A 19115-nucleotide genomic window follows, 5' to 3' on the forward strand; every position below is an offset into this window, starting at 1 on the left:
AAGTGCTATTTTAATATGTATCTTAAGAGCCATTAAGAAAATGTCAATTTGGTTTGATTAAATCATCTGTCTCAAAACAGAAACATTTTTGGGGAAGGAGTAGAACAGTTCTACAGAAACTTTGATCTGCTATTACTTACATCTGTTTTTATTTCGTTTTAGAAAAATTTGACTTCTCCTCTGGAAATTCAGGTGTAGAAAGATGCAACGCAGCCCAAGTGTAGCATAGTAACAACCTCCCGAGCTAAAGAAAGAAACAAACAAACAAAAAGAAATAAGGTAATCCTGGCCACTCTGATCATACTAATTACTTTGGTCATGCTGAACACAGTAATAGTCAACATTTTTCACCTCTTTTTACAACAGATGATGAAGCCGTAAAAGCAAATAATTGAGAACAATTTTATTCATTAACTGGGATTGAATTTGGGTGATTGTTATAGCAATAAAAGGAGTGAAAATATCTTTGACAATAACCTTGTTTCCTGCTCTGTTCACAATGAGTATTCCTGAAGAGTCAAACACATTGGGAAGAAGGCTTACTTTGGATATCTATCCAGCAAGACATTTTGGTATTTGAGAAAAAATTCAAAGAAAATATGTTTGAACTGATAGAACAAATCATCAATGCTTTTTTGTTTGTTTATTTGTGATTTTTAATTTAAATCATTATTCTCTGATCATGGTGATTTCATTATCAGTGTCTGATCTTCAGGAATTCCAAGGAAAAGAAAAATCTTAATTTTCAAGAGATATTAAATATCACACTGTTTTGTAGGTATTTGAAGTCTCAAGAAAAGGCCAAAATGGTACTTTGTTTCTTCATAATGGGGAAAAATGGTTTTGCATTAACATTTTTTTCTTCTTTAGGTCCAGTTGCTTCATCAATACCTGGTCACATAAAAGCTAAATACATCTCAACTGTCTTTTGTGTGCTATCCTCCCTGGGACTCTGAGTAACAGAAATTATTTTGGGGATATTTTTAAAGATGCTTGAATGAATTAAGAATATTTTTTCCTGGATTACTCGACTTCTAATAATTTATTTCAGCATTAGGTAGAGTGGCCCAGAATGGCCCATGGATGAAAAGTGTAGTTTAGCCTTTTGCTCCATGGCTTGCAGCTGTTCTCATGGAAATTTTGCTGCTGACATGTGAGACAGCAAGCTCAAGCCTTGATTTCCTTCCCCTAATGTTTGAAAATTTGATTTTTCCATAATTGTTTGAAGCAATTTATAAAACCACCAGGAAAGATATCCCTGTCTGCTGTCCAGCTCTGGCAAAGGACTCCAGGCTCTATGTGCCCTCATGCTTCCTTCTAATTCCCCATCCTTGGCTTTAGCCAGCAACCTCTTGTTTTCCTAGAATCTCCTCTGCCCTCTAATAGTCTTGAGGGAAAATGGTGTGAGAAGCAAAGTTTCTTTTCTAGAAGGTTACAAGATGGTTTCATGGAAGGGAAGAGATAAAACCGCAATGAAATCTGCAACAAACACAGAATTTTAATGGTGAACTTTTGAGATCAGGTAAACTTTTATGGAAGTAGAGGGATGGGTATGTTTGGATGATCTAGCACAAAGGCAAATAAAGTAATTATTGTATTCCCTCTGTGCATTGCACAGAAATTGCATCTTTTCATGCATCATTCACAGCTCCCATTACTGATACCACAACATCTAAATTACTCTCTGAACATCAACAAAACAAACACCACTTTGTCCAAATGAAGACTTGAAATCTTGCGAGCGGATGTAGTTTTTGTTTTTGATGTAATATTGCACACAGCTTCCAGACTGTTAACCTTATCTTGAAAAGTGTAGAATAATGAGTATTCTTGCCCGAATGTCCTATTTCTCTTCCAGAAATGATGTTAATTTGTGCTGGGAGCTAGGGTTACTTCTCATATTCATAATTTCATGTGCTGCTTTAATGGGAGAGGCAGCCAGGCTGCAAAAATGGAGCAATTTCACTGCAGTTAGTTTGTCACTGGCCTCCAGCTGTTGTTCTCACAGCAATGGTTTCCTACAGCTCAGCAATGTGAGGTCAACTGAAATCATGTTGTATCTGGGGAGAAATGAAAAGGCATTGCATGGCAGGGGAAGATACAGGCAGTCAGCACACAAAAAAAATTGTTTCCAAAATAAAAGAAAGCCTTTTGATTTGGGTTGTGTTTTCCTGGGGTGTTCCATGTAGTGTCTGGAAAGGAAAGGTGGAAGAACATGTTGTCAGGCAGGGGGACTTAAACTTCAAGATTAAGCTCTCACTGCTGTTACGGAGTCAACTTTGAAGAACACTTGAAGTGGTAGTGGTGGCTTCTGAATGGAAAAAACCTGACTGCGTGCCTCTGATGGGATCTTCTTCTGTGTCTGCTCAGCAGTGATCCACCCCAGTGAGACCCCTTGACCAGGTGTGATCATTGCAGTGTGCAGGTGGGGCTGCACTAAATCAGGAGTTCCCTGACCCTTTACTGAATGTCTTCCCAAAGGTCCTAATCAAAGGAAATATTTTAGAGATAGCTCCTTGCAAAGCCTGGACTCAGGAAGCATTCAGCGGATGGATTCTATCCAAAACCTGACTGGATTTCTTCATCAAAAATGCAAAATGTTTTTCCAGTCTATTCTCACTTTTCTTTTGTTCTGGCAAGTAGGCATAAAATATAAACTTTGTCAGATCAAGCATTTTTGTCCTCCGTGTCAGTCAGTACTGACTCTGTGGGTCACAAATTAAACCCTCTAGGACAACGCTCATTCCTTTGCTGGCTCCACCAGGGTGGACTTTCCATCTCAGTATTTCCATCTGCATTACTTAATTTAATACTTGATCCTCCTGTTGCTGACAGCTTCCACACATTTGATGTTGCAGTTTGATTGGTTTTACTGTCCCATTTCCAAATATTGGGCTGAACCAGAAGAGTAGGGTTTTTTCTGAGCAGCTCAAGAGCATTTAGGATAATGTGTATCTTAAATGAGGTGCTCCAAATACACTCTTAAGTTTATAGAGGTTTGCTCACATCCTATCAGTAATAATAAAAAAATACTGAGCAGATTTCTCAGTGAAAAAGGTACTCATCGTATCTTCTTTTTCTTTTTAAAAACTGATGGCTCAGAAAGTTGATGTTCTTAGCCATGTGTGGGCAAACAGTTGTTTCATTTCCATAACTTACCTATTTCACAGTTACTTGACTTCCTTTCAACTTGTTTCTTTTGTTTGGACAGAATTAGTGACAGGAAGAGAAGCATGAAAAATGGCTGAATTCTTGCTACCTGGTACCAACAACTTCCGTAGGTTCACTCAGGAATCCTTGGCAGAGATCAAAAAGAGAATTGCCACCAAAAAGAATTGTCGAAGAAATACCATAGAGCAGAAAACTGAGGAGAAAGCACGTCCTCAGCTTGATCTAAAAGCTTTCCAGAAGTTGCCAGCTCTCTATGGAAACCTTCCTTCAGAGCTCATTGGGGAACCACTGGAGGATCTCGACCCTTACTACAAAGATCATAAGGTTAGAGCCAACCAAGATACTTCAATTTTATATTTAATTTAATTTAATTTAATTTATTGTATTGCCAAAAGTTTCTGTGGGCAATCTATCAAAGAGTTTTGCTTACATCCCTTTATACAAACTCTCATCCTTTTCTAGGTTAAACAATGGATGCAGTTGGCACAGCTGAGTGGTGTGCTGTTATCCTTAAAAAAAAAGCTTAACTTTGAATTTTAGGAATGAAATAATATGGAATTGATTGACATTTGAATCAGAATAGAAGCAGAAAAAATAAACTGGATAAAGGAAGAAAAGGGGGGGTTGAGAAAGAAATTATAATAATTAGGAGTAATAATAATTTTGTTAATTTTGTACGTAATTTTGTAAATGTTCTTAAATTCCATCGTTTTGAACAATGTGTTTCACTCCATCTCAGTGTTCCACTTACCCATTCAATAAATGATAAAGCATAAAAATTATTTTAAAACAATTGCTGATGAATCCTTAAAACCTCCTGACTCAGGCTCTATATTCCAGTTGTGACATATTGAAGAATACTATGTTCTAGTTGTGACATATTAAAGAATATTATTTTCAATAACACATAGAGAAATGGGAACTAATCCATTGGGAATTATGTTTTTTGCTTGAGAGGAGGTTAAGCATTGAACTAATTTCCACAATATAAGAGCTTGAGGATCGCTGTCAACAATACAAAATAATGATAAAGGCTGCAGTTCTTCCCTGCACCTCTGTATATCTTGACTCAAAGAGGGGTTCATTCTATTTTAAGAGAATAATCATAAGCAAGATTAGTTCTGTGCACGCTTCTTCACAAATCACAAGATTGAAAAAAGAAGTTTGTGCTCAGGAATATTTTGTGGCCTGAATGTTAAAGGGTATTAACTCTTTCATCAGTTTCTGATGAAAGGATGGCAAAGTAATACAGAATCTTTCCAGTTAACCAGGGTAAATTGAAATTCAAGCTCTTGTTCATGACTGATATAACAGGATACAGCACAAAATATATATTCCATATATATATATATATATATCAACTTCCTGAAAAATTCTTTGCTTATTTTTAAAAGGTTTTCATAGTGCTAAACAAGCAGAAAACAATCTACAGATTTACTGCTACACGTGCCCTGTGGATCTTCAGTCCCTTTCATCCAATACGAAGAAGAGCAATTAAAATTTTAGTACATTCATATCCTTTTGTTGGCTTTATTCACTTTTTTTGACTATAAAACCCTACATAATCCTATGCTTTCGTATTTTAGAGCATTGAATTAATCTGGTCTTTTCCTCACTATAGATAGATTTCTAATTATGAATCACCTTAGATATTACTAGTGTTTTGGTGCTCTTGTGATAGTTAAAAAGAAAATGTTTTGTGAGTATTGGGCTTATTTAGCCTGATTTTCTACAGATTTGTGTTTTGAGCTCTGATATTGATTTCCTGATGTCTCATAGACAAGTATCTCATTCTGAAGCCTTTCCCAGTGAGAAGATTGATGTGATTTCTATCCTTTTTCTCATCTTGTTTACCCAAATGTGGGAATTAAATTCAACTCACCCATAGAGCTGATGAACCATTGGCCAGTTTTGAGAGAACAGGTTGAGTTAGGCAAGTACACACAGGAAAACACACAGAAAAAAACCCCATGTAAACTTAGTTTCTTTGGGAAATAAGACTCAAAAAGCATACATATGGTTTATGAAAATAAATATTTCCAGGAATGCTATTGCAGGGAATGCCTTGGGAATATGAAGGTAATATAGATCCCACCTTATATATCAAATTTAGGGGATCGGAATCACAAGTGTACTACTCCAGTTTGGCACTGGGGAAGGACACCTGAGCTGTTGCTTGGGACTGAATCAAACTCAGAGCAGAGTCTGTGGTGTCCCTGTGTGGGTTTCAGATTTCCAGCCACCTCCTGCCTCTGTGGTGTGAGGTAGCTCCAAGAGCTCCAGGGTTGTCATCGTAGCAGTGTGCAGACATCCCTGGAAGAGCGATGTCCTCTCATCTGAGGTTTTCTCTGCGCAGAAGTTGGCTGACGCTGGCATTTCAACGTGAGTGGCCCAGCTCCTTGTGACACCTGGACCATGCCTAGAGCTAAAGCCAGGATTTTTTTTTTTGTGGGGATGGAGAGGATGGCTAATGGCAAAGCTAGATAGCTTTCCCATCTTCTTCTACCTTATAGATTGCCAAAGTGTGGTAGGACACGGCATGAGATCCAACTCCAGAGTCACGTGTTTGAGCTTAGGTGTCTACACATGAGGTAGCTTCCCAAGCTCCTGTCTCTGGGCCAGCAGGTCCCAGACAGCAGCTGGGAAGCCCCAAGAGTTGGCTAAACATGGGCATCCCATTATAAAAACCCCATTAATCTATTAGAGAGCATCCAAAGGAGGGCTATGAAGACGGTGAATGATCTGGAGGGGAAGCCGTGTGCGAGTGGCTGAGGTCACTTGGTCTGTCAGCCTGGAGGAGACTGAGAGGAGACTCGTGGTCTTCAACTTCCTTGTGAGGGGCAGTGGAGGGGCAGACCCTGATCTCTTCGCTCTGGTGACCAGTGACCAGTTGAGGAAACAGCTGGAGCTGAGCCAGGGGAGGTTGAGGTTGGATATCAGGAAAAGGTTTTTCACCCAGGGGGTGGCTGGGCACTGAACAGGCTCCTTAGGACAGTGGTCACTACACCAGCCTGACAGAGTTCAAGAAGCATTTGGACAGTGCTCTCAGGCACATGGTGTGACTCTTCAGATGTCCTGAAAAGGGCCAGGAGTTGGCCTTGATGATTCTGATGGGTTCCTTCCAACTCAGCATATCCTATGATTCTATGATCTAGAGTTGGTTGAGACCCCTGCAACCATCCTGTCAGACTTCATGCTGTCCTTTGGAAGAGAACAGGTGTGCCATGTCAGAGGCAGGTTTGGGCTCCACCTGTGTGATTTGGGCAAGTGTTTATGCTATAAAATGAAACTAAAATTGTGTCCTTCCACCCAATCCTAGAGTGGTTGAGGGTCCTTTTTCCAGGCTGGAAATGCTTAGAGCATCAGATCTGTAGTCAGTGCAGAAGTCATGAATAACAACAGTAGTGTGTTGTCATCTAACATGGCTCAAAATCAGTGAATACCTGTGCCTGCTGTTCTTATATGTGCTTTAAACAAAAAGCCAGATATTATGTCAGTGACTGATGGAATATTTAGTTACATTTCTGAATCCATGTCGTATTCTTTGCCTTCACTCCCATGACTTACATTATTCACCTGGTTTATCATGTGCACCATATTAACTAATTGTGTATTCATGGCTCTGACTGAGTCGTCGTCATCTTCATGGAACACATATGTTGAGTAAGTATCTGGGGGTATGTATATTTTTTAATTATGTAGTTGTATTGAGTTATTGAGACTTGCCACTTTCACTCGAGATAGTTTGTGGGAGATTTAAAAGGAAAGTTGCTTGTTTAAGGGTGTTTTTAAATTTATTTTTTATTTGAGGAAGTAGTTTTGTCCTTAAACCCAATATCTACAATAATTTTGGTGTTATAGGAGAGAGTGAGTGTAGATGAAGTTTCACTGTTGAACTGGCTTCATGTCTGTTCCGCTGCTCCAATTTTCCCATTTTCTGAAGTTACTCAGTAATTATTTGCTCTCTATCAAAATGCATTTCCCATTGTTACTGATGTTGATTGAGCACAAGGGAGCTGCTGTCTTTTAAAATTCTGGCTAATTATATTGAAATGCTGAGTTTTGCTCTAATAAAATGTTCTGTCAGAAGTTCTTGGCCTGCAGGGTGCTGTTACAATGTAAAGCTTTTCTCTTCAGCGTGCCAACACCTGTAATGTTAAATCACAATAAATCCATGTCTTTGTAGTCAGCCTTGAAACGTATAATGCCATGGGTTTGTTGGTTTTTGGTTTTTTTTTTAGAGACTATTTCAGCTCTCACTTTTTCACTTTGGCAAAATATGCTAGAATATGAATACTGAATACCTAACACAAGGGACAAGATTCCCAAATACTTAGTATTAAAAACAGTTTTAAAATTACTTTTTTACTATCTCATGTTAAATGACATTGAAACAGCTTGGAATGGCAAATCCTCATGCAAGCAGGAGCAAGACTCTGCATGGTGTTAAAATACACCTCTCCAGAAGATGCTGAGGTGCTTCTCTACCTATGAGAAAATTAAAGGTTGGATCAGAGTTGTATCTGCTGTTGGTATCAACTAGCATTCAAATGCATTCCAAGAATAATTTCAGAATAATTCTTTCCAAATGAAAAGGGAAGCATTACATCCATACAATTTCTTAGTGCATTTGCTGACTACCAAATGAAAGCCTTTTGAATTCTGTAGGGATATTGCTGCCTTCTTGAAACTATAAGTGCACTCAACTAAGTCCAGAAGAGCTTTTACTGCTAATTTTCCATTAATAAGAATAATTGCCGTCTTAAATTGAAAACCCTCTACTCTTGTATTCCTCTGTTTTACATATTCTGCACAGAAATGATTGCCGTGTGCCCAAAGTAAATAACACAGCACATCACATGTTCACTTGGCCACTTGAAACTGGAGGAAGATACAAATTTTGATCTTTATTTTAGCTAATAACTGGGAGTTTGGTGTTTCTGCAATTGTGAAAACTTCTATGAAAGAGTTTGGAGAAAATTGTTGAACACCAAAAAGTATGTCATGGGTTGCACATTAACAGGCATGTTCAGGTTGCAGTCACCTACTGCCTCCAGCTCCATGGGAACCAGATCCTGATGGAATACACTGAAATCCAGCAGGAGCCTACTCTTTCCACCATTGTCTCAGTTTGCTGGCCCAGACATTAAATAGTCTGACCATGCCTCTTCCACTGAGTGCTAATACTGCTCTTTCCCTTTGGCACTTTTCTCCCCTCCTTAGATTTACTTTCACTGGCATTTACACTTTTGAATCATTGATAAAAATATTGGCAAGAGGATTCTGTCTAAATGAATTCACTTTCCTTCGGGATCCCTGGAACTGGTTGGATTTCACCGTTATCGTCATGGCGTAAGTGGGAGTGCATAAAATATGGATTACCTGCCTTGGCTCTCTGTGCTGGAGGTTCTCATTGCTGTGGTGCAAAGCTGTCTGTGGTTTAAAAACCAACCCATGGCTCCTAATTGCATCTGAAACTGTCTAGAACATTGACTTTTCTCCTTGTTTAGCACTCACTGTATTACAACATTTTAGTCTTTCAAGAAGGGAATAGGGCTGTGCAGAGAAAGATATTCCCAGTGGTGGGTATATGTGAATGGATGTGTTTAGACTGGTGAAATGTGAGAGCTGGGCATAAATACAGACCTACTGATCCCATGAATGAAAGTATAATTTTCCAATTAGGGTGATGGGTATAGACACCAGGACAGTGGATTAAATTAGGGCTCCATCTCCAAAAATCATAGTTTAAGCTTAATTTTCTGGTAATTATCAAGTTTCTATATAGTGGTTAAATGCAGCTACAGAAGGGAGATCAAAACAGTTCAGCCAGCATTTGGAAATTCATAATTTGGAGTGTTACATTTGTATTTTAAATGAATAATGTTTGAAAATGCTTATACAAAAGCAGCTGTGCACAAGCCAGGAGCCACCTTAGAGGAAAACTCTAAAAATCAAGAAATACATTTCTATTTTATAAGTCTTCAGACAAATCCTTGATACGTAGTTTTTTTACTACTTAAACTACTCTTGGAAAGATTGACATCCAAGAATGACCACTGTAAAATAATTGTGCTGTCAACTCTGTCCAACCACTTGACATTTCACATCTGGACTTCTCAGGTATGTGGGAGCATTTAGCCGCTTGGGGAGTGTGTCAGTCCTTCGGACTTTCAGGGTTCTGAGAGCTTTAAAAACCATTTCAGTAGTTCCAGGTAAGAAATCTTATTTGCTGAGTATTTTCTCCTCCTTACAACTCATTCTTTGCTTCATTCAAACCATTGGCTTTTGCCTTTTTTTCCCCCCTGTATCTTTCACAAGTTGTAGACACAACTGAATTTGTGAACACAAAAAGTGTCTCAGTTCATCTGTCCCTGTCAGAATGAGTTGTGTTAGAAAGAATATTGAATATAGTTTCTTTTCATTATGCTTTTAAAGATACTGTTAGCACTTTATAACGTCAATTTAACATAATATTCTTTAGCTGGTCTGTGTGTTATGGTTCCGCAGAAATAACTCTGAATATTCAGGGGGCTTTACTACTAATGATCTTACATCATCTATCCCTTCCAGGGGAGGCTTAGGTTGGATATTACCTTCACAAATTACCAGTGTTGGAAGTATCATTTGCATCATGAGTATTACTTTTTATGGATAAAGAAAACCAGACTATCTCTAGTTTGTCACCTTTGCATGAGTATTTTTCAGGGATTAAACAAAAATCTAAAAATTGTAGGGACAACAAAAGGAGGAAAAAAATATTTTTCTCATATTAGTCACTCTCATCCCGAATATACTTATATTGGAAATATATGTGCCACATGTTATCCTGTAATTCTTGTACTTTGGCTTTTATACATTAACTCTAATCAAGTATGATGTCTGAATCTCAGTTTTTCATCCTGTTTTTCGTTTTTACATTGTCGTTTTAGGACTCAAGATCATTGTAGGGGCACTTATCCAGTCTGTTAAGAAACTCGCTGATGTGATGATCCTGACTGTTTTCTGCTTGAGTGTCTTTGCCCTCATAGGCCTCCAGCTTTTTAAGGGCAATCTCAGACAAAAGTGCATCAGGAACACTACAGAGTTTTGTAATAAAACATGGGAAAGTTATGAAGAGTTTGCTAATGATTCAGGTAATTTTTTCTCCTTAATTCTTCTTCAGATAATGATATAGACACCTACGCACACATGTATAACCACAGCTGTGAAGTACGTTGATGTCTTGATTGATATTTTGATGAATAACTACCTGATAATGGCCTTCCGATTGCCAGAGCAGCTCACAGGCATCCAGGAATGCACTCCTTCCCTTCATTATAGCAAAAAGCACTCCCAAATTTTCCAGTAACATCCAGTTCTGTTTCCCTGAATGATATGACAATAACTGAAACACACATTAGCTCATTCTCTGTTGCAATTCCCCAAAGTTCACCTTTTACTACTGCCTGAAGAGCCCATACTTCTCCATTTTCCTGCCCAGGGAGAACTGTTCTTCAGCTTGAAACAGAGGAATTTGTTGAAAAGTCAAATCACTTACTACTTGACATCAAATATATCTTATTTTATGTCTTATATAAGATATATACAATATACATCTTTCACATTTACACCTTGTCTGAAGATGGTGATGGAACCATGGAGCAGAGATTTGAAAATGCATCAAAGCACTCTCAGAGGAACAACTGTAAGATGCAATTCAGAATAGCAAAGCCTTGTGCTAAAGGAGAAGCCTCAATTTATGTGAAAAAAACAGGCTCAAAATAATCAATGTCTGTGCCAGAAATATGAAGAAGGCTTCATCACTGAAGAAAATCTCCCCCAGTGAGTTCAGACATAGCAGCAGTTGCAGAGGGAGAGAAGAATTGTCCCAGGAGAACCACTGAAATACAGGAAAAGCCACCCAGAATTGCTGTTTGTCCAAACTCTGTGTGGGAGATTTGTTCAGACAGAATTTCTTCAATAACTTCATAGTCCAGGGGAAGAAAGTGTAAAAAAGGTTTTGAGGAAAACCTTTTTTCACTTGTTCCTACCAAAAGTATACACATAAGAAGCAAGTAATTTACATGTACAGAATGCTGTAAAAATCACAATTGAAAGCAAACTTGAAAAGGAACCAGTGACTAGAACACTAGAACATAACAGAAACAATGGATGTGACAAAGTAGGGCTAAAAATGCTGATTTTCTGTGCTGAAGAACAGGAAGCAAAAGGATCTATATTTTGGTATATGCAGAACATTGAAGCTGTATAAAGGCAATGGCCTGGAGAAAGTAGAGCTCAAGAAATTAAAAATCTGTGTTGTTTCACAAGCTGAACAGGGTTAGGAGCTGCTGTTTGGCTCAGCAGTGGTGGAGATTCACACAGCCAAATACTCTTTCTTCCTCCTGAGAACAGGACTTTGTTTTTTATTGCTCATTGGAAACAGAACTGGTCTATTCTATTCCTTGTGATGTTCACACACTGTCTTGGAGAGGGGTAATTGCTACAGGCCAGAACTGTGCCAGAGTTTGTGCCAACATTTACCAAATATTGAATTGGTTTAACATTTTGATTAGATTTTAGGGAGAAATTCTTTATTCAGAGAGTGGTGAGGCCCTGGCACAGGGTGCCCAGAGAAACTGTGGCTGCCCCTGGATCCCTGGAAGTGTCCAAGGCCAGGTTGGACGGGGCTTGGAGCAACCTGGGATAGTGGAAGGTGTCCCTGCCCATGGCAGGGGGTGGGAATGAGCTGAGTTTTACAGTCCCTTCCAACCCAAATGACTCTGGGATTCCGTATCTGTATTTGAGCCTATGCCTTCCAATTCCTCATTTCCTTTATACAGACATAGCCAAAGTGACAATATCTTTAAAAATTCTGCATTAAGGATTGCCTTCAGTCTGAAATTTGTGCATACACAGATGCATGCTTATAAATGAGGCCAGGACATCCTGCAATCCAGTGCAGTTAATGTGAGCGTGGGAAACCTGTGCACTCTCTCTTACTGGTCACTGGTTACTCATCACTACTCATATTAAATGATAGAGTATTCAGGCTAGAAAGTGCTCTGGGTTTAATTTTTTTCCCCTTTTTTTTTTTTTAATAGATTATTTTGCTAGGAAAAATGGTACTGTGGATATTTTGCTGTGTGGTCATGGTGCTGGGTAAGTGCACTTAAGATTATTTCTTTCTTGGAAGTTTTCTCTGCCTCAGTGCCCCTATATTTGCTCAGTCATGTGAGACAAAAGCAGAAATTCCAAGCTTTCCTTGAATTCAGAAACAAGAACACAGAAAACAAAGTATAGCAAACAGTCAGATAATTTAATTCTTGTAGGGAATGAAGTATGAACCTGCAGTCAGCTTATTCAGGTCTAATTAGTCTTTTAGACTTTCCAGAAGTGCTCTTCCTCTTCTCCATGGATGTACAAGAGAACTGAAAAGGTGAAAGGTCTGGGGAGTAGCACAGGACAGACAGTTTCCTCTCTGTGAAGGCTCATGAGTGTTAAACTGGAAAAACAAAACACGATATTTGGAGGGCAGGTTTGGGCAAGAAGAGAGATGTGGCTGCTTTGCAGTGAGGGGCAGGAGATGAGGATTGGAGATGAGGAGATGAGGGAGCTGTCCTGGGATGGTGGTCTACTCCAGCCTATCTTCTTTTGCGGCTGGATTGAGAGTCCTTCCTTTCAGCCAATACTACCTGGAGTAGAAAATTGTTTTGTAATAAACTGCAGAGATGAAACATAATCAGAACTCTTGCATAAGCTGACGTTTTCCTTGAAATCTGCATTGCTATGAGAGCTCCACTTTTTGTTATTAATTCTAGGGTCTGTCCTCCTGGCTATAAATGCTGTAAAATTGGGCCAAATCCTGATTATGGTTTCACCAGTTTTGATACATTTGGCTGGGCTTTTCTTTCCTTATTCCGCCTGATGACCCAGGACTACTGGGAGCGTCTGTACCAACAGGTACCAGCTTTGTGCATGGTTCAGAAGAACTGATTGTCATTAGTTGAAGTAGAAAATGTGCAGAGAGGACAAGAAACCTCAAATAAAAGCAATAGCTGCAAGCCATCAAGCCCATGTCTTCCCTTCTCCCTGTGACTCCCAGAAAAGGGATGCTGAAGTGTCCCCCAGCCCTTTCACCCTGCTCTTGGAAAAAAGTACGAAAAGGGTTCTGTACTGTCCTTCAAAAATATAAAAATGCCTCCTTGGTTGTCATCATGGGGTGTACAATCAGTGATTCACATGTGAGGGGATAGGAGGAGGGAGAAAGACGGGGAAGAAGGGCTAAGGAAGATCTAATTCCATTTAAGCTTCCTAAAGGGTTGTGTCTAGGAAGCTCAGTGCTTCTAAAGAATTTCAGAGACACATTGAAAGGCTACTTGGTATTTTTTGTGGTAATGTTTATCTCTGGGGTGTGTTGCTTGCAGACCCTCAGAGCTTCTGGGAAGGTGTATATAGTCTTCTTCATGATGGTCATCTTTCTGGGCTCATTTTATCTAGTCAACTTGATTCTGGCTGTAGTAACAATGGCATATGAGGACCAGAACAAGGCCACCATTGCCGAAACCGAGGCAAAGGAAAGGAAATTTCGGGAAGCCATGGAATTATTGCAGAAGGGGCAAGAGGTACGTAAATTATTTGCTTTATTAAGTGTTTGTCTCAGAGTTCTATTGTTGATCACATAGAATGGTTTGGGTTGGAAGGGGCCTTGAAGATCACCTCATTCTAAGCCCCTACCATGGCCAGGGACACCTTCCACTAGACCAGGTTGCTCAGAGCCCCATCCATAAGAAAAAGCATCACTCCCTGTGTAGTGCTGTGTATAAAAGCCACTCATGGAAACAGGAGCAAGTGACAACTTACTGAAATTAGTGATTCCAGGAGCTGCAGAACAATTCCTTGTTCAGTGGTGTATGTTTCCTGTGAAACAATTATTTTTATTCTGGGTAAAAAGCATTAATGGTTGATGTTACTTTAAGAAAAGCGGTATTTTAAAATCTGGAAAACAAAATTCCATCAACCAGCAGCTTCCAAAAGAAAATGTAGTTGTTTCTTAATGCTTTTTATTCTATTTTGTCATTTGGGCTGCTGAGCAAAGAAACATACAGTAATTCTGCTGCATTAACATCTGAGCCAAAACCTATTGTAGTTGAATGAAAAGTCTCTTGATAACTTAAATGGCTTAGAAGCTTCTGGAACAAGATACTCCTGTGTTTTTAAAATATCATCCTAAATTCATCATGGGAAGGAAAATCATCTACACTGTGAATACAGTCCCAAGGATCCTAAATGGAAAGAGAGAATTTTATTACTGTTTGAGCATTTATTTTGGGGAAAGGATATATTCCACTGCATTATTTTCAAACTGAGCATTTTTATTGTAAGCAAATTTGCCATATGGAGGAGTAGGAGCTATAATGTGATTATTTTGCCTCTGGCAGGCCCAGTACATGTGATCATATAACACACTGCAAATAGCAAATTGTTCAGTGCTCCATATGTTGGGGAAACTCTTTCTTGTAGCATTATCACATATTTGAAGATTTTTAACGAGCTTTGTGAAACACAAGTTGTTTACAGGAAATAATAGTATAGAGCACAGAAGTGTTTTCTTTCTGTTTTTATTCAGAGCACCCAGCAAAAATATCATCCATGTTTCTCTTTTAATTTCAGTCATTGGGCATTAAAGGGATTGATATCCTGTCACTTAGCTCCTTTGAAGCCTCTTCTCTGTCTACCAAAGAAGTCAAAGAAAGGAACAATAGGAAAAAGAGAAATAAGTCATTGGGGATAGAAGATAATGAAGAAGAAGAAGTATTCCCCAAGTCACAGCTCCCAGACAGTCAACGAAAGTTGGTAATCTATTATCTGAATCTGAGATCCTTACAGATTTCTAATTTTAATTTAAGTGCTTGAAAACATAAACCAAATCCCATTGCAAACACAGATCACTCTTAAGTCTTTAAAATAAACAACTTTTTGGGATAAGGAAGAATTAGATGTAAAAATTAATTTGAAAAGTAAGTATTATAACTGAAAGGAAAGTTAAAATACTTAAATAAATTTTCTATAACATTGAGAAATAAAAAGAAGTGAATGACTATCAGAACCTGGCTTTTATACCATCATTCTCTGTTAAAAATTTCATACTTAAAATGTTAAGTATAAAGCTTCTCTCAAAAATGGCTGGTACAGCTCATAAAATTTTATTACCTACCCTTTAAAATCTAAACATAATCCTTCCTGAAAAATTGAAATCAAATAAGAGTTTTGGACTTGCAATGGTTGACAGTAAATGTTACGAAGCTCTAATAATTTACTGCTTCCCCAGATTTTCTCTGTGATGTTATGCTGTTCTCTCTGTTTTGCTTTTCCTGGGCTTGCAGTCTCTCCTCGGCCTGGTGTACGGCCCCAACGTCACCCAGGCGAAGCGCAGGCTGAGCCACGGTAGCGTGTTCAACTTCCAAATGCCCACCGTGGACGTGGGTTCCAGGGCAGATTTCAGTGATGAGGAGACCCACGGCGCTGGGGGACACAAAACCCGGTGCCAGTCCCTGTCGGGAACGCAGATGGGAAGACGCTCCAGCCTGCAAAGCCAAAGGGGCCACAACTCCCACCCCGCGACCCCGAACTGCGCACGGAGCAGCAAGGGCGCCAACGTGGATGACCACCTTGGGGTGGGTTTGGGGGTGGGAGGAGGGAGCAGCAGGGTGCACAGCCAAGATCCAGTGTCCTCTGAAGGAGTCATGCTTCCACCAGTCATGGAAGACTCGGGAAAGAGGGATCTGGTAAGGAAAAATCTATTATTTTAAATATATGCTTCGTATTGTGGCTTATCGATCAGTGGCAGGGGAGGTTTTTGGTTGTTTTAAGAGTTTCAGCTTAATGGTAAACAGTGATGTGAACTCAAGCATAGTGATGTGGGGAATTTTTAAGTTGTCTGTAGAAACTGGTTTTTAATAGTCTGATACTTCCTGAAAACTAGATTTTTGCCTTCCTGTTATAAACCTTATGTTTCTGCCATTCATTAATTGTATTAACATAGTTTTAAAGGTTCCTAGTGCTGAAATTACAAGTCACCAAAGAGTCTTTTCATCCTGAATGCTGCCCAGGGGTGTAATTTTGAATAATACCTGTGATTTTTTTTTTTTTTTTTTTTTTTGTTCATAGCCCCTTTAGCATCATGCAGCAGCTTTTGCCTGTAAGTTTCCCAATTTCCCCCATTTATCCATCACCTCTCTCCTATTCCATTAGTCTCTTGAATAATTCCTAGGCCTATTTCCCCTCATGCACTCATTTACAAGGCTGTGCTTGCCCCGTATTATGGGCTTGCCGGATCCATTCACTGCAGCCCCATTACAGAGCAGGACCTTCAATCTCACCATCTATTACATCTTGTAAGAAGGTATATTTATTTGGCTGCGTGTCATTTTTCCTATTAACTCTCACAGTTACCCATCATCACATCCTGGCTCATTTCATTCCTGTGGTATCTCCCTAATCGTGTTTACTTCTCTGAGCAGCCAGCTGTGCATAATGAGAGCAGCATGATGCATTTACCTCCTCATCTGTCAGCGGAGTACTTTAATGAGGCTCTTCAGAGACAAAGGGCAGCAAGTGTCGTCAGCATAATTACCAGTGTCTTGGAGGGTAAGTGGTTCCTCATTAAGTTTATTTCAACCCCAAGGTAACACTACCATGAAATAACAAAATATACTTCTTAAAGGTTAGCAGTGATTTGTAGGTGTGTAGTTAGGAATTTCATTGTTAATTTGGACTTTTTTTAGGAAAAAAAAAAAGGTCTTATACATATGTCTTTATGTACTGGAACACAATCTTTGCCTATTGTAAAGGCTCATTTTGTAGGACAGACAGTGAAGGGGGTAGGAAGAGTGGGTGGAAGGTGTTTCTGATCATCTGACCTGCAGGACTGGGACACGGTTTTCTCCTCCTGATCCTGTGATTTCTGTTGGGTCAGTGGCAGACACACAGGTATGCAGAATTCAACAGTTAATAAGATTATGCAAGTAAAATTAGTTGTGGCTATTCTTGGATACTGAATACTTAACCTCACAATTTTATTCCTTTAACTTACCTTCCTGTGTGAATTTTTGGTGGGAATTAATCAGTGATAGTTATTTTGATGACTGATACTTTTGTTGCAGATCTTGCTGAAAATTTTCAGTCCAAGTTATTCAGGATTATGAACTTTTGTTTTCTTTTGGCTCTTTTGAGCAGCTCTACCACCAGTTCTTGGACCACAAGTATGGGACTTAACAGGGGGGTACCATTGTGGCTGGGAGGTCCCTTTCCTTAATTTTTTAGGAGATTTTTTTCTTGGGAGAATCACAGTTGCAACAAATCCAGTTGAGCTTTGCTTTGCAGTGTAATTTATCAAAGATCTGGGTTTTGTTGCACAGTTTGAGCTGCGAAGTGGGGTGGAACAGGACTTGTAGCTCTAGAGGAAGACAAGAGCCAGACCTGAAGCGAGGATTGAGTCAACGTGATCACTCTGGAATAAGTGGTGTAGGGTGCAATCTGGTACTTGAGCCTGGGGGAGAAGAAATGAAAATTAAACAGAGGACAGGAATAAGGACAAGTCCAACTAAGAAAAGGAAATGAGTCAGATCCAGATCATCTATCTCTGAAAAGCTTCCAGGTCCTTGAAAACCAGAGGAGTAATTCCTACTGTGCTTGTATTTAAAGCTAGCTCCAGTTGGTCAATGAATTTGCACAGGACTTAAGCTGGGTCAAAAGCATTTTGAAGGACTCGTTAATATTGATGGTGAAGAAAGAAAAGTTACGAGATTTAGATTTGATTAAAAAGACGCAAATGACAAAGACAAAACAGCTTCTGTCCCAAGTTTTACTTATGGAAAATGGAGATGTCTGGCACTTGCATCAGCTGGGAAATGGTAGGTGTGACTTTTCCCATAGAAATGGCCAAAGGCCAAATTTCAGACAGTTTGGATTTGCCAGAGTCAGAGCTCCTGTGTCTGCCACTGATTCTTTAAATTGCCTTGAGAGTCAAGGGAGACAAAAAGTTGGTGGGTGTGACACAGATGTTGTCCCAGACACTCGCATGAGGACAAGGTGGGAAGTGCCATAGCTGCTCTATTGTCCTGTGAGAACATGAGAGGCTGTGGTGAGGCCTCTGCATCACAAATATCTTCATTGTCAGATTATTGTAGCACCAGTCTGAGACAAATACAACTCCTTCCAACGGCTTTTGAAGGAAGTGCTCATGAAAGAATTTGGAATCCAATTTTCTCTGAATTTTTATTTTCATGTTTATCAGCTGATGTAAGAACCACATGAATGGTAAAAAGTGCAGGGGAGCTTCATGCTCTATGAGAGATGAGAGGTTTCCTTTTTCTTCTCTGGTCTTTTGAATGCTCGAAGTTGTCATTTCACCATCTTGCTCAGTGATAACTAATGATAGAAGGATTTTTTTTTTGCATTTAGAACACGAAGAAGCTCAGAGGAAATGCCCACCACGCCTGAAGAACTTTGCTTTAAAGTATCTAATTTGGGACTGTTGTCCACTTTGGTTGAGAATCAAGGAAAAAGTGGCTGCTTTCATAAAGGATCCTTTTTTTGATCTCACCATCACCCTTTGCATTGTGATGAACACTTTGTTCATGGCACTGGAGCACAATAACATGTCACCCACTTTTAAATTCATGCTTAAAATAGGCAACTTGGTAAGCAAATTCTCAGCTATGTGGCTTTTTATAGGATTAATTAATTGGTTGATGTGTCTTTTTACTTGAAACATAAAGAGTAACAGTAAAAATTAAAAATTAGCAAACTCTGCATTTATAAACTTTGTTTCTAATATAGATGACTCTTGGATTTTTTACACACTTTGGCATGCTCCTGAGAAGGCAGAAAACAATCCTCTCATTTTAATTAAAAGTTCATTAGGACTTCATAAACACGGGTTTTATTAACCTGTCCAT

General features: G+C 39.2%; 1 protein-coding gene across 1 annotated transcript in view; it reads left to right on the forward strand.

Moving 5' to 3' along the window:
• Window positions 1-3240: 3240 nt before the first annotated feature.
• Window positions 3241-19115, forward strand: part of LOC104686508 (sodium channel protein type 5 subunit alpha-like) — a 33404-nt gene continuing 17529 nt past the window's right edge. The window contains exons 1-13 of the mRNA XM_039550142.1: window positions 3241-3495; window positions 4566-4684; window positions 6739-6834; window positions 8395-8523; window positions 9295-9386; window positions 10104-10307; window positions 12258-12315; window positions 12975-13116; window positions 13581-13778; window positions 14827-15009; window positions 15540-15941; window positions 16674-16803; window positions 18619-18857. Of these exons, the coding sequence (XP_039406076.1) occupies window positions 3241-3495; window positions 4566-4684; window positions 6739-6834; window positions 8395-8523; window positions 9295-9386; window positions 10104-10307; window positions 12258-12315; window positions 12975-13116; window positions 13581-13778; window positions 14827-15009; window positions 15540-15941; window positions 16674-16803; window positions 18619-18857 (2247 nt within the window). The remainder of the gene's footprint in view (window positions 3496-4565; window positions 4685-6738; window positions 6835-8394; window positions 8524-9294; window positions 9387-10103; window positions 10308-12257; window positions 12316-12974; window positions 13117-13580; window positions 13779-14826; window positions 15010-15539; window positions 15942-16673; window positions 16804-18618; window positions 18858-19115) is intronic.

The sequence above is a fragment of the Corvus cornix genome, chromosome 2 (genome assembly GCF_000738735.6).
Source record: "Corvus cornix cornix isolate S_Up_H32 chromosome 2, ASM73873v5, whole genome shotgun sequence".
NCBI classification, from domain to species: domain Eukaryota; kingdom Metazoa; phylum Chordata; class Aves; order Passeriformes; family Corvidae; genus Corvus; species Corvus cornix.